At 36.0% G+C, this 14488-nt stretch overlaps 1 protein-coding gene across 1 annotated transcript in view; it reads left to right on the top strand.

The window, feature by feature from the left end:
• The first annotated feature begins 9 nt into the window (after window positions 1–9).
• LOC144451824 (nonsense-mediated mRNA decay factor SMG8-like) overlaps window positions 10–14488 on the top strand; it is a 22688-nt gene continuing 8209 nt past the window's right edge. Inside the window, exons 1-17 of the mRNA XM_078142726.1 lie at window positions 10–65; window positions 1148–1262; window positions 2059–2112; window positions 2755–2964; window positions 3850–4029; window positions 4449–4517; window positions 4834–4922; window positions 5255–5388; window positions 6377–6594; window positions 7221–7360; window positions 8151–8238; window positions 8663–8818; window positions 9842–10000; window positions 10767–10965; window positions 11396–11551; window positions 12275–12421; window positions 13354–13512. Of these exons, the coding sequence (XP_077998852.1) occupies window positions 10–65; window positions 1148–1262; window positions 2059–2112; window positions 2755–2964; window positions 3850–4029; window positions 4449–4517; window positions 4834–4922; window positions 5255–5388; window positions 6377–6594; window positions 7221–7360; window positions 8151–8238; window positions 8663–8818; window positions 9842–10000; window positions 10767–10965; window positions 11396–11551; window positions 12275–12421; window positions 13354–13512 (2329 nt within the window). The remainder of the gene's footprint in view (window positions 66–1147; window positions 1263–2058; window positions 2113–2754; window positions 2965–3849; window positions 4030–4448; window positions 4518–4833; window positions 4923–5254; window positions 5389–6376; window positions 6595–7220; window positions 7361–8150; window positions 8239–8662; window positions 8819–9841; window positions 10001–10766; window positions 10966–11395; window positions 11552–12274; window positions 12422–13353; window positions 13513–14488) is intronic.

The following is a 14488-nucleotide window of genomic DNA, read 5'->3' as shown; positions in this document are numbered from 1 at the left end:
CTCTAAAACATGGCGGTGACTGCGACTGACTCGATGTTTTGTTTGCCATGCAAAGGCAATATAGAGTAAGTTATCAACTTTATCCTTGTGTTTATTGCAGTAAATATATTGTTGCATACAACCATTACAGTTCCCAGTGAACCAATGGGGAGCAATGTTCACTTCATGAATGCGAATGGGCAACGTTCGTACATGTTGATATTGTGTGCGCATGGTTCATTCAATCAATCCGTCTGACAAGTGTGTGAACTCATTTGGGTCAAAGCTATTGTTTTAAAGTATGAGTTAAAATATTTGTTTCTTCGCATGATAAATTCAGATTAAAGCATGGAATAAAATGTTTGCTAATTTTACCACGTGAAACATGAGGTATTGGTATTGACAATATTGTTTATTTGATGTTGTTGTTTTAATTATTGACCGAGCCTCAAGGGCATATTATACAGCTCAAGCTGTAGTCCTGCTTACATGACGGTGCACGAGTCTGTAGTACTGACTTGACTCTGGAGGGGGAGGGACAATTGTCAGAATCGAGTCCCGAATTCCTCCGTATGCAAGCAGGACTACTCAAGCTGTTGTGGTTCAAATTTCATTACATGTGTATTATTGGCTACAATTATTCTGGGTAGCATGCACATGCAACTAGTAAATACCCATGCATTGTTGAAATAGTTATCCATTTTTAATGAGATACAAGAAATAACCTGTATATTCGTTATAATTACCCATATTGTGGATGGCGTCATGATGGACGAATGGTTAGCCTGGCCAGCTTGGAATCTGCAGGTTACAGGTTTTAGCCCCATTGCTGCCATTTGTTCTAAATGGCTAAAGTCCTTAGGCAAGATTTGAAGCATGACTGTGCCTCAGTCAACCCAGCTGTATAATTGGGGACTTGGTTGGATAGAGGTTGTAATGTGAATGCTTTAATCCTATGTGCTTATAAAGGCTGCAATGGATTGTATGCTCCCCAGGGAGTTCAGGAAGTATAAAGGGGCTACTGTGCTACATTGATCCATGCCAGGGTAATAATTGTGAGTTCCTTGAGCTCTCAGGAGAAAAGGCACATAACATTTTTCTCAGACACCCAATGTACATGTATAAAATATCAACTGTCATAATTTTCATTATTTCTGTTCTTTTTCAGGGATTTTAATAACACTGATCATATCTGTGTAGTTGGTGTATTTGGTAAAGGACGATCTCATCACAGATCTAAATCTACCACCATTAATTATCTAATAGACAAAGATGTCTTTCCTGTAAGGAAATTTATATTTATTTATTTATTTATTTATTTATTTATTTATTTATTTATTTATTTATTTATTTATTTATTTATTTATTTATTTATTTATTTTGTCTGTCTGTCTGTCTGTCTGTCTGTCTGTCTGTCTGTCTGTCTGTCTGTCTGTCTGTCTGTCTGTCTGTCTGCCTGCCTGCTTGTCTGTCTGTCTGTCTGTCTGTCTGTCAGTCTGTCTGTCTGTCTGCGTTTGTCGGTCTGTTTGTCTGTCTGTCTGTCTGTCTGTCTCTGTCTGCCTGTTTGTTATTTATTTGTTTATGCATTTGTTTATTTATTTATTTGTTTGTTTATTTATATATTAATTAATTTATGGATATTAAAGTGGTCATATGGATGAGGATTTGGTATTTATTTTGGATTTTTGATTTATAAAACAATTTTATTGTGGCATCCAATTTGAAAAATCCATGTGCAACAACACTGACCAAGTCTTTATTAGTAACTCAATAAATTATGAAAAGCTAAAAAAATAACAAACATTTAATTTCTTAGTTGACACAGTAACTTCCGCTCCACACACTTCACATGCATTACTATAGGCATGCGTGAGAATAAGTCAACCTTCTTGTTCTGTTTTGACCCGCCAGCATGAAGTAAAATGATTTTCGCAGGTACTGTCGCAGGTACTGAGAATTAATTAAGACACATCTATTTCAATGCCCATTTCAGGTCTTTTCATCGTCTGTTTCTACATGTTACATAGTCTTGGCCTAATATACTGACACAGATTTTAAACGATTCTTTATTTTCAATAGGTTCATTTTCCTGATGATGATAACGAAGATTTTAGTAATTCTCAGGAGAGTAGTGTAAGTATAGAGTCTCAAAATTAATGATTAGATTAAGAACTGTGGAAAGTCTGAGTAAAAATGAAAATTACTCTATTTGGAAAAACTGCTTGCAAGTTCGTTTATAATATGCTATCTGCTATAACATAACAATTAGAATGCAGAGCTAGGAGTAGTCTGTGATCTGTGAGGTATGCCGTGACGGGGTGCCCTCACACATCGGTGAGAGTGGAACGACTCAACATATCTTACAGTCTAAACATAGAGAAGGCTGCATAAATACTTGCAGAATGCTCAGAGAGGCTTTTATATAATATTTTGATTTTAGAAGACCAGGTTAGGGTTTCAAAAATATGGTATGAGATAATCTGGTGTAATTGAATGCATCAATAGTGCGTAATATTCTCTGAACTGTGCCCTTTTTTCTAAATTTTGATGTATGACAAGAAACTTCTGTGCATCAGGGTGCAAAAATTTGGCATAGAGGGTGCACTTCCCCCTTCTTTGAAACAGATGTGGTTTTCATAATCAATTTATTTCCACAGAGTTTGACTATTTCTAGTGCTTCCATAAATTGTGTGTCATTGGACACCAAATCTACGACTCATGAATATTCACAATATCCTTTTGTAATTGTAATCGACTTGATTTGTTTATTTGCAGTGCAAGATAGAAGCATATTATGATGAGAACCAGAAAGTGATGTACCTTCATCTTGTGTCTGTGTTTGATACGGCAACATTATGTCAAGTGGCCAGACATTTACGTCAGGATAATCTAAGTAACGCTGATAGTCACAAATCGTGGAAGGATTTCGAACACAGACATGCCAGATGTTTGCTCTATTTATTTAGTGTCTGCCATATTCTCGTGGTATGTCAGATGTTGATATTTTTTGATGATTTTATCTTCATTTTTTTTCTGCCTTTATGGGTAAGGTCAAGATGTAATCTGTCAAGTATCAATTTTTGACAAAGTTAGGGATTCCAAAATGGCTACACATGATGCTGTCTAACCTCGACAAAGATAGGGATGCCAAAATTGTATATTCTTACATTGTAAAGGAGAACACTGCTCCAGGAAATAAAGGTATTTCCATAAACATTGGGTTCTGGAGAGAGTCATTTCATGATTTCACATCACATAATTTTCTCTCAGTTGCCAAAAAACACCAAATTGAGACTTTATTTCACCTGTGTTGTTCTCACACTGGTCCACCATTGCATCATGGGACTTACCAGACATGAATATGGATTAGAGCTTATAGAGCATATTTCCTTCAGATAAATAGTCATGAATATTCAATGTACATCGAATAATATTCATGTCTGGTAAGACTCAGGTTGTATCACTGAATAGTGAAAAAGAATTCTATTATGTGTTTTTTGGCAACTTCAAAAAATTTATGTGAAATTATGAAATGACTGTCCAGAACCCAAAGTTTATGACAATATCTGTATTTCCTAGAGTCACGTCTGTGTTTTTTGAAGGATGGTAAGTAGGTAAACTCACCTGAGTTCTCCAGTCATTTTACCGAGGTTCTCCACCAAAATTATATTGCAATGTATGGGAACTATGCCAATTTTACTAAATTTACCCCTGTCTGTTATCGGGGTTCCCGCACCTTAGCAAAAATACTGTGTGACGTTCCCTATCTTATCAACGGCACAATAACGATTACATGACTTAAATTTTAATCCTTTTTGCCTTTTAACTAAAAAATGTGGTCTCAATAGGTTGTTACACTTTCCTTTGTAGGTAGTACACCCAACCAGTAGTTTTGATTTGCATTATGTCCGACTGTTTAAAGCATTGGAGAGTATTCGACAGAAGTTGATGTCATCAGTTAGTGATAGTTTAAAAGACCTACCTATACCTAAAGAATGGCAAACCAGTGGAAGAATGTGCACACCAAGGCTGCTGTTCGTGTGTCAACAGGTTGGTTGTCTACTGCCCTCTATGTTGTGTATGTGTAATTATTTTGTTTTTAGATACAGTATAGCAACCCAAGTGAAGCTATCACTGTCAGTATGTCAATTGCTGATCTGAAGGTGCTCTGTAATATGGCCATATGTAAAAATGTTTAGCAGTCTACTTCATTGAATTTGGTGACACCATCCAGTTTTCTCTTTGTCATTTTATCAATATTTGGACTTGGTGAAAGCATAGACAGTGGAGGGGAGACTGTCTATGGTGAAAGCTTAACTTGGTCCAGAAATGAAAATCTTAAAATAAAGAATGAATAAATACACAGATACATATACATTTCTGATTTTTGTAAAATTTTGTAAAAGCGTAAGTTTTGTGAAGGAGAAATTACTGAAGATGTTGTAATGTTATTGCTAATAATATTTCAGTGTCCATTGCCAACTGATGAAAGGGATGATGGCGATTTTGAACATGGCAAAGCTAAACCACGGTATCAGGTAAAATAACTACTAAAAATTAAAGGAAAGAAAAAATTCATTTGATGTTTTTTTTTCAAGTAAACTTTGAAAAGCGTGTACTTCAATATACATGCAAATCATTTCATATACTATGATTGTATTTGAAAAGGGAACAAACTCCTTAAATGGACGCAAGCGGAGTTTAGACAATTTGGGGGAGATTTATGCCGTGTATTTAAAAGTAAATCATACTATTCTACTTACAGAAGCAAATGTAAATATCGCTTGCAGTTAACTGAAAAAAACCTGGTTTCACATCTTTATAATTCTGTGTTCACTGTTTCCATGGTTACAGAAAAAATCACCCCTGAAGAGACTACAACATTCTCTTGAAGATCAGATTTATCGCATAATGAGAAAAAGTAGAATACTGACCAATCAGAGGTAATGTACATTTTGTGTATTTAAGTAGGGTGCTGACCCAATCAGAAGTAATGTACTTTCTGTATTAAAAGTACAATACTGACCAATCATTGATATAATATTGTACTTTATGTAAAAAGTAGAATACGGACCAATCAGAGGTAATGTACTTTCTTTATGTTAAGTGAGAAAGTATAAACTCAAATTGTGATTGGTTAAAAAAACTATTGATTTCAGATTGATAAATTGTATTTTGAGCTATTCTAAACTAGGATTTTGAAGAGAAATTTTACTTCCTTGATAGAACTTGTACTAAAAGTTATTTTGACTTTGCATTTATTTTATCATTACAGTGCTCAGTGTTTGTTTTCTGTGCCAGCCAATCAGACGTTTGTTTACGTAGAGACTGATGAAGCTTTGACCTCTGACCCTGTCAGTATGCTAATCACACAACTTCATAATCATACTTTTGCCAATAGAGAAACTGGTAAGTAACCATGGGAACTAGAAATGTAACTAATGCACAGAACGTCATTTGAGAGCTTTCAACTCCAAACTATAAGTGTTTGTTGATTCTATGATGTCATGATCTATAATCATATCATGTGATGTGATTACAGAGACTGCTCCCATAGATCTCAAAGAGCTCATATCATCCCTCATTGTCATTATTCATGTTTTGGGGCAACATTTGATTAAATTATTCATATTTTGGGGCAACATTTGATTAAATTATTCATATTTTGGGGCAACATTTGATTAAATTATTCATATTTTGGGGCAACCTTTGATTTAAATAGTTTTATTTAACCCCACCTACACAAGGTAAGTATTCACTTTGTATATCAATGCAATACATCAGACTTAGTGTACAACTTTATTCTGTGTGGTAACCAGTCGTGGATGAAAACAATTGAACAATTTTCTGGTAGATGAAATATCAAAAATCACAGTAGAGAGCATATTGTGGAGTCATGATGGGTGAATGGTTAGAGTGGCCAGTTTGGAATCTGCAGTTTTGCAGGTTGTGGAGTCATGATGGGTGAATGGTTAGAGTGGCTGGCTTGGAATCTGCAGTTTTGCAGGTTCGAGCTCCGTCGCAACCATTTGTTTCTGAATGGCTAAAGTCCTGGGTAAGATTTGAACCATGACTGTGCCTCAGTCAACTTAGCTGTATAATTGGGGACCTGGTAGGATGTAGGTTGCAATGTGAGTGCTTTTCCTATGCGTTTAAAGAGGCTGCAATGGATTGTATGCTCCCCAGGGAGTTGAGGAAATAAAGGGCTGTTATGCCACAGACTGGAAAAGCACTGTATAAAAAAACTAACAAAAACTAACAACAAAAAACAACATTGTAAATTTTCTGGGACAAACTTTCTGATGCTCTTAAGTGCTATCATAAAGACGTTTTCTTGTTCTTGTCACAAATTGATTTTGATGGAAAAATTTTTTTATTACTATTTGTACATTCTTAGGTACGTTCAAACCAAGAAGTTATCAAACCATGCGTAATGAAGCTAACCAATCAGGAGGCAGCAGTTACACAGATCTCCATGGCAACAGATCATCTTCACCAATCAGCAGAGATAATGAGAGTCTTCAGGAGTTTCTATGGCAACATGTAAATTTAGTGTTGCATGGAAAGGGATTTGATGATAACATTGGTAGGAATGTGACAACCAGTAATTTTCAGGTATGAAGGGGTGGGTTTGGAGGGGGAGGGGAGGGGGTATAAATCGAAGGTGAATTATACTTACCGGGGTATTTCCAAATGAAAAGACATCACAGAAACATCAAAACAAGAATGGCTCATAAAGGTTGTGATGAAAGACAGTACTACCACCAATGTGTCAAAACCAAGATGGCTGCTAACCATACTCAGTGTTTCCTACTTCATGTGTTACAGAAATGTAGACCGTGTCTTTTTAAAATCTTTCTGAATACAGAAATATTATTTACTAAAAATTAAAATAACTTTTAGAGTTCTGATAAGATTTGAGCCCAAGTTTTAAGTGTGATCACAGTAAATATATTTTCAAACTAGATGGCACTCCATCATGAAATTCCACTATTATGTTGGAGAATATATTGTTCATGTATCCAAGGATACCAACAACCATCAACTTACAGACATGTCATTCCACCAGTTCAGAGAAAGACATCAGTGCCGAATAATTAAATAATTGCGTGATCAAGGTCTGTAGTAGACAGATCGAAACGTCACATTCGTTTCCAATTTACCTTTCCAAAGTAACTATATTGTCCTGTCCCAGTATCACGTTCTTTGTTATCAAGTTGATTTTCTATGTATATGTTTAGGTGCCAACTTGTCAGACATGGTTTCGGGTATCGTCAGTTTTGTATGATTTCTTTCTGACTGAACCAACTGACAAACGACTGCAGACACACTGGTCAACATTAAAGTCAGCGTTGGACTTGGATATGAGATTTTCAGAAAGGTAAAAAAAATATGATTTTTTTTTTTCATTTTGGTGAAAATGTTTCCCAACATTTTGACAGATTGACTACATCCAGCGACAGGCAAGCATTTACAAGATGAACTTGTTACAAAAGGGGAAGGAAAGAACTGATTTAGACTAATAACAGTTGGCACAGTATGTAGGGTATAGGGACATGTGTGGTTTGATATGAACAATTTTATGGCCTCTTTACATGGACATGAAATGCCAGGGGAACTGGAAATTCATTTGTGAATGTGAGCTATTGTGTATTAAAAGAGTCTGTAAAACTGTTGTCTTTGTACTTCCAACATTCTGTGCCAGGTGGTATTAATCCAATTCAGTTGTTTACTTTCCCTGTTTGTAAGAAGTTTCATTTGTAAATGCTTGTGTGTCAATGGTTTTATTTATTTATTTGATATACAATGTATACAGAGCGTTTGTTAAAAGGGAACAAAACTGAGACTGATTGAATCTTCGATTAATTTCTACATGCTAAGGGGACCCTGAAAAGTCATTTTTACAATTACTGCATTATGTAATCTCTCTAAAATAGTGTTATATAAATTGGGCAAATCTGGCTTTCAAAAGGCCTGCCATACACCTGGGTGAGGAATTATGGGAAGTAAACAAAAGTTAGGAGATTCATAATTACTATTTTCAGATGTGATTTTCATAACTATTTCCTGAGTGTCAGTTTGCATGGCAACCAACCATGTTTCCTATTAACATTCAATTGTAAAGGTTACTGTTAGTTTCAAGTCTATCATACTTTCTTTTCTTCCAAAAGTCGTTGTGGTAAAGTGCTCCCTCTAGCAAGCAGAACATACCAGGATAAACTACCTGATCATTACACCAGTGTAGTGCATCTAAATAAGGTAAGTCATTGACCTTTGACCTTTGACACCAACATTTTGTATTTCATTTAGTGTATGCAATAATCTACATGTACTGAAATAGAATCATACTCAAAATAAAAAAAAATTTATTAACTGTTATTCGCAATCAGTAAAACTTATTATAATATTCAAGAATGATAAATTAAAAACTGGACTTCGCTTCCACTGAGGTTTGAGAGGGTAATTTAATAATGTTGTTGTGTATAGTCCACTTAGATGGAAACCCAGTAGAGTGACTAGAGGATGTGCATAGAATTTACAAACTTACAGACATACAGAAGATAATGAAACTGTAAATTAAAACCATCATAGAGATTAAATAAACACTTCAGCCATGATAATAACATGGAAAAAGTATCAATATGTAGTTATTCATCATTTGTGAAAATTTCTGCATTCACAGATGTCACAAGCAGCTAGAGTGTTTTCCCAGCATGCACGTGGTCCTGCCTATGAACAATTTGCTGACCAACTCAAAGAAGAATGTACAAAATTTTGGCATAATAACAGAAGACTTTGTGAAGTGATGAGTTTGACTGGTCAACACTGTATACATCCTGTAAGTACAAAATGCTTACACAAACACACACACACACACACACACATGCACGCGTACATGCACGCAGGCAGGCATGCACACACACACACACACACACACACACACACACACACACACTCACACACACACTATATACACACTCTCACACATACACCCACACACACACACCCACACACACACACTCACACACATTATACACACACTCTCACACATACACCCACCCACCCACACACACACACACACACCACAAACAAATACACACTCACTCACACACATACACATTATACACACACACACTCACATACACACACACTCACTCACTCACACATACACCCCCCCCCCCCACACACACACACACACACACACACATTATACACACACATCCACAACACTCATACATGCACATGCATGCACACACACAAATCCCCCTTTCCAAACCTGTACACAGTGTACCCTTTGATTTGTCAGGTCAGCGTAACCTCTGTAAGTCCCCAGAAATGTACACTTGAAGTCACAAATTATATGCTGCATGGATCTTTAACATCCATTAATAGATTAATGTCAACGTGTCAGAATAATACTTTTAGTTTGTCTCACTCTTAGCTTGTCAAAATATATCACCAATAGAATAATAAACCATCATAAATTTTGATAAACTGTCTTTTATTTATTACCTTCCTTTGGTTAAGTTAAGTCTGTTTATAGCCAATAATTAGATATTCTTCCTTGATATTTACTTCATTCAACTGAGGAAAATATTAATGACCTAAGGGGCCCTGTCACTATGCGTCAAAGACAAGTACCATTAGTGGCAAAACATGCATATTTCTGCAAGCGATATAAAATGTGCGTTTTGGATGTTTTGAGTCGTATTTGATGTTCAAGCACCACAGGATTGACGACAGAGATGCACGTTGTCATGATGTAGAAAAACTGAGGATAAATTCCATATTTTTGTTTGAGCATGTTCAACTTGGCTTGCATCTTTTGTAACCTAAGTTCTCAATGTTTTGTTGTCTTCAGTTGCATATCCTACCAGGCAGCAAGGAAGAAATTGAAGCCAAAACTAATAAAGACGAACCGTCATTACCCATCATGCTTCACTGTAGTCATACTAAGACAACATCTGCTTGTAACTGTGGAAGGAAACAGTCACAGAGAGATGACCCCTTTGATATTAAGGTAAATTTTATTGAACCTTTTTGTCAATGTATGACTCTTTGACCAATGGACTCCATGGAATGTAATTTAATGTGAAGTGCGACTCAAAAATAAACAGTTCAAACTTCTGCTTTTACTTGGTTCTACAAAAAACCCAACCTATTCTCAGATGAAAGCAAGAAAAAAAAGTCGGGGGCCACCATTCAAATTTTTGAAATAGAGGTCAAAATGTTATCAAAATTTTGTCATTTTAGAATCTAATATGGCCGCCATCCAATATGGCCACCATCCAATATGGCCACCAATTACTGTGTTAACTCTATGGGAAAATAAACGACTGTTAATTTGCTTGGAAGCAAGAGAGTAGACCTCCAGATTTCTTTTTATTATTTCAAAATTACTAGAAGCAAATTTCCATATGGCAAAGATTGAAACGATTTGAAGGACTTTGTTTTTCAGTGAAATCTGTCTCTAAGGTGCATGCTACTGTGATGGTGATAAACATGTTAGTTTTCGACCCAAATATTTAGAACAAATCACACAAAAACAAGTGTTTTCTGTCTGAATTGGGACCACCTCTTATCAAATGGTTTATCCTTGATCTTCAATGGAAGACTCGTCCATTTGACAACAGAGTAGGGATGCTCGGGCATCTCCTGATCTTTGCCAGAAATAAAATCTGCATTCTCCAATGTGATAGTTTTGATGATTATAGATTTCCAGTTTTTTTGTTTTATCTGATTGACTCTCAGTATTATAAACTTCCAGAGTTGTCTTTTCTTTCCAGGGTGCCAACTATGATTTCTACCAAACCCTAGATGGTAAATGTTGCGGAAACTTGGAGCATTATAAATTTCCTGTATTTCAACCAAGTGAGGATGAAACAATGGAACCTAAGGAGATATCAGGTGCTGACTTGAACCCTTCACATCTACCAGTTACTAAGACAGATTCTAACACAAGTACTGGAGACCAAGGAAGAGCTGGTAGGACTTTACAGGGAAAATGAAAATACTTTGGTGTTTCAACCTTGAGACACAGTGTTTGTACTCGCATACACACAGAGACACACAGACACAGAGACATACAAACACACACACACACATACACACAGACACACACGCATGCAAACACACAGACACACAAACACACAGACAGACAGACAACTCAACTGCAGAAGGAACAATTAAAGAGGTGTATGAATATAGCGGTTGACAAGTTATCATGTTGATTATCAGTTTGAAAGTAAACAATGGAAGTCATTCACTGCGCTGTGAAAGAACAGCAATGCTTACCACTTTGGAATTAAAGTTGGCGTTGATTTTCACAGAAAACAAAACAAAGGTGTACATAATTGACACCATTGATGGTGCTGTTTGTGAAGTAACAGTGAGATTATTATTCTTTGTGTTACAGAAACTCAGCCTGGTCCGTTAAGTATAGCATTGAGTCTTGGACAATCTGGTGGTAGTGATATCTTTGGTACACATCACAGTGCCAACAGCTCTGCTGGGGGTATGCTGGACATCCTTAGTGTACCTGATATACATGTAACAGGACTAACTACAAAAGGTTGGTACACAACTCATAAAAAACAAAGACGTATATAGTTTACACCATTGGGGGCGCTGTCATCTGCTGGACATCCTTAGTGATCCTGATATGCATGTACAATCATAACTATTTATCTACAACTCATAAAAACAAAAGTGTACATCATTTACACCATTGGGGGCGCTGTTTGTAAGGGCACTGTTTAGGAAGTCTTTTTACCTGATATACATGTATTATTTGAACAAACTTCAACTAATAAAAAAAAACGGTGGGATATTAAGATTCTTTGTAAAACAACTTTATTGAATATATGTGTGTGTAAGTTATTCAATACACTTGAATCATATCATCTGAAACTAAAGAAAATGAAAGGTTTAGTAAAATTATGGGATATTGTATCTATATTTAGAAAAAATACAAAAAAATGTTATTACAGATGTCTGTATTATAGATTGGTGTATTTAATATTTGCTGGGACATGTAGCTTGTATAACCAACTCAGATTCTGATAAATGCAAATCTATGTTGAATGCTCGCCATGCTTTGAAATATGAAAACAGACAGTATATTTGCTATGAAAATGTGCATATATCATCTACTCAATACTGTGTATTGGCTTAATACGAACGATGCCCTTACGACTTTGAACTTGTCATGAAAGTTGAAAAATAGCATGTGTAGAGAATGGTACAACATTCATGACTTTGTAACGGTGGGTTCATTTTCTTTTGCCTTTGACAGAAAAGTCTCAGCCCCGTCGGCAGCCATCAACTACTGAGTATCTAGCTGGTATGTTACATACTAACAGTCCACCAGGTCTGCTACCTAGATTCCCTTCATGGTCCTTGGTTTGTTTAGGTACTGCTGATACTTATAAAGCCGCTATAGGTAAGAAATGAAACATGTATCATTTATCTCTATAGCTAGTTTGTTGCTATGGAATTTATTGTTGATTTCTATAGCTAGTTTGTTGCTATAGAGATTATCTCTATAGTTAGTTCATTGCTATGGACTTTATCTCTATACCTAATTTGTTGCTATAGGATTTATCTATAGCTAGTTGTTGCTATAGAGATTATCTCTATAGCTAGTTCGTAGCTATGGAATTTATCTCTAGCAGGTTTGTTGCCATGGTGTTTACCATGCTTCCTAGTTTGTTGCAATGACATTTATCTCAATAGCTAGATTGTTGCTATGGAGTTTATCTCTGTTGCTATGGTATTTATCTCTATGGTTGGTTTGTTGCCGTGGTGTTTACCACGCTTCCTAGTTTGTTGCAATGACATTTATCTCAATAGTTAGATTAGTGCTATGGAGTTTATCTCTGTTGCTATGGTATTTATCTCTATGGTTGGTTTGTTGCCATGGTGTTTACCATGCTTTCTAGTTTGTTGCAATGACATTTATCTCAATAGTTAGATTAGTGCTATGGAGTTTATCTCTGTTGCTATGATATTTATCTCTATGGTTGGTTTGTTGCCATGGTGTTTATCCCTGTTTCTAGTTTGTTGCAATGACATTTATCTTAACAGCTAGATTGGTACTATAAAGTTTGTTAGGATCTCTAGTCTATTGCTATGGTTTTTATTACAATCTATAGTTTGTTGCTATGGTGCTTATCTCTCACTAGTCTGTCGCTAACGTTTATCAGAATCACTGGTTTGTTGCTATCCAATTTCTAGAATGTTGCTAAAATGTTATCATTTGTTGCCATGGTGTTTATTACAATTTCTGATTTACCGGTACTGCTATGAAAATTACCAAAACCATGATGTGTATGTATAGCCTATAGAATTATGAATATTATATTATTATTTCAGGTTTAGATCAGCCTGGTTTCTTTCATGCTAGTAATCATCTGTTGCCATGGGATATACCAATACCAGGTGAAGCTAAGAGTGAACAATACTGGCCCATACCAAGTGAGTCTGGCGGGGGACGAAGGAGTGGAAAGAAGATGGATAAAAGATCACAGAAAGGTGAGAGGTCATATTGAAATGTATAATATCTCCTATGTATTGAGACCTGCAATATTTCTAAGTGTACCATTTACTACCCTGGCAATTGAGGTCTCAATTTACTAAGACAAAAACTAAACTAATGCTGTGACAGGTGCATGTTGATATAAGGTATTGAATGGATGTTGGTTTAATTACAGTACGGGGGGTGGCATTTCTTATGACAATTATTATCTTGCAGTGTACATTTGAGGGACTTCCAATGTTTACACTATCTTGATCACAGGGTGATTAGAATTGCACAATAGAGGAACCACTATCACCCCACTAATGTAATTAATCTACTACCTAGCACAATAATTTTAGTTTGTGTCTATCTTAGTAAACCGAGACATTGATTGCCAGAGTTGTATCAAAGAATGGTTGAATCTATGGGAAGACACATGGGCTATACTAGTAGTTAGTTATTTGTGTTGAGGCCACTGACACAGATACTCCTCCAAGTAGCATGGTCCTCCGTAACAGTTCTGATATTATCAGGTGTGAGACCGGTGTCAGACTTTCTGTCTCTGTCCAGGAGAAGTGACCAAAGCACTAAATTTTTAGATATAGTCTGATCTTTGCACCAAAAGCAATGACTAGCAATTTGTTATCATCGGGTTATGATTTTCTCAATAAACTTAGGGGGTCTTGATAGAGTTCTTTGAAATTATTGATTTGCTCACTAAACTTAGGGAGGTCTTGATAGAGTTCTGTATTGGTTCTGTGTTGTTTCCAGTGGATATTAAGAGCTGACCTCTAGAGCCATGTATAGCATCCATAGAGTTGCTCTACAAATTTAGGTGTAAGAGTCCAGGTCTCACAACAACCCTGTACATGTAGTAGTACTGGGTATTTTTTGTAGCCTTTGATCCAGTGTTATTGCTGTCATAATTAAAATGTAATTATATCTGCATCACCAAGGTACTATTACCACTCCTAATTTGTCGAAACCAAT

The sequence above is a fragment of the Glandiceps talaboti genome, chromosome 21 (assembly GCF_964340395.1).
Source record: "Glandiceps talaboti chromosome 21, keGlaTala1.1, whole genome shotgun sequence".
NCBI lineage: Eukaryota > Metazoa > Hemichordata > Enteropneusta > Spengelidae > Glandiceps > Glandiceps talaboti.
The sequence above is the reverse complement of the archived record's forward strand: the minus strand, read 5'-3'. Positions and strand labels throughout refer to the sequence as shown.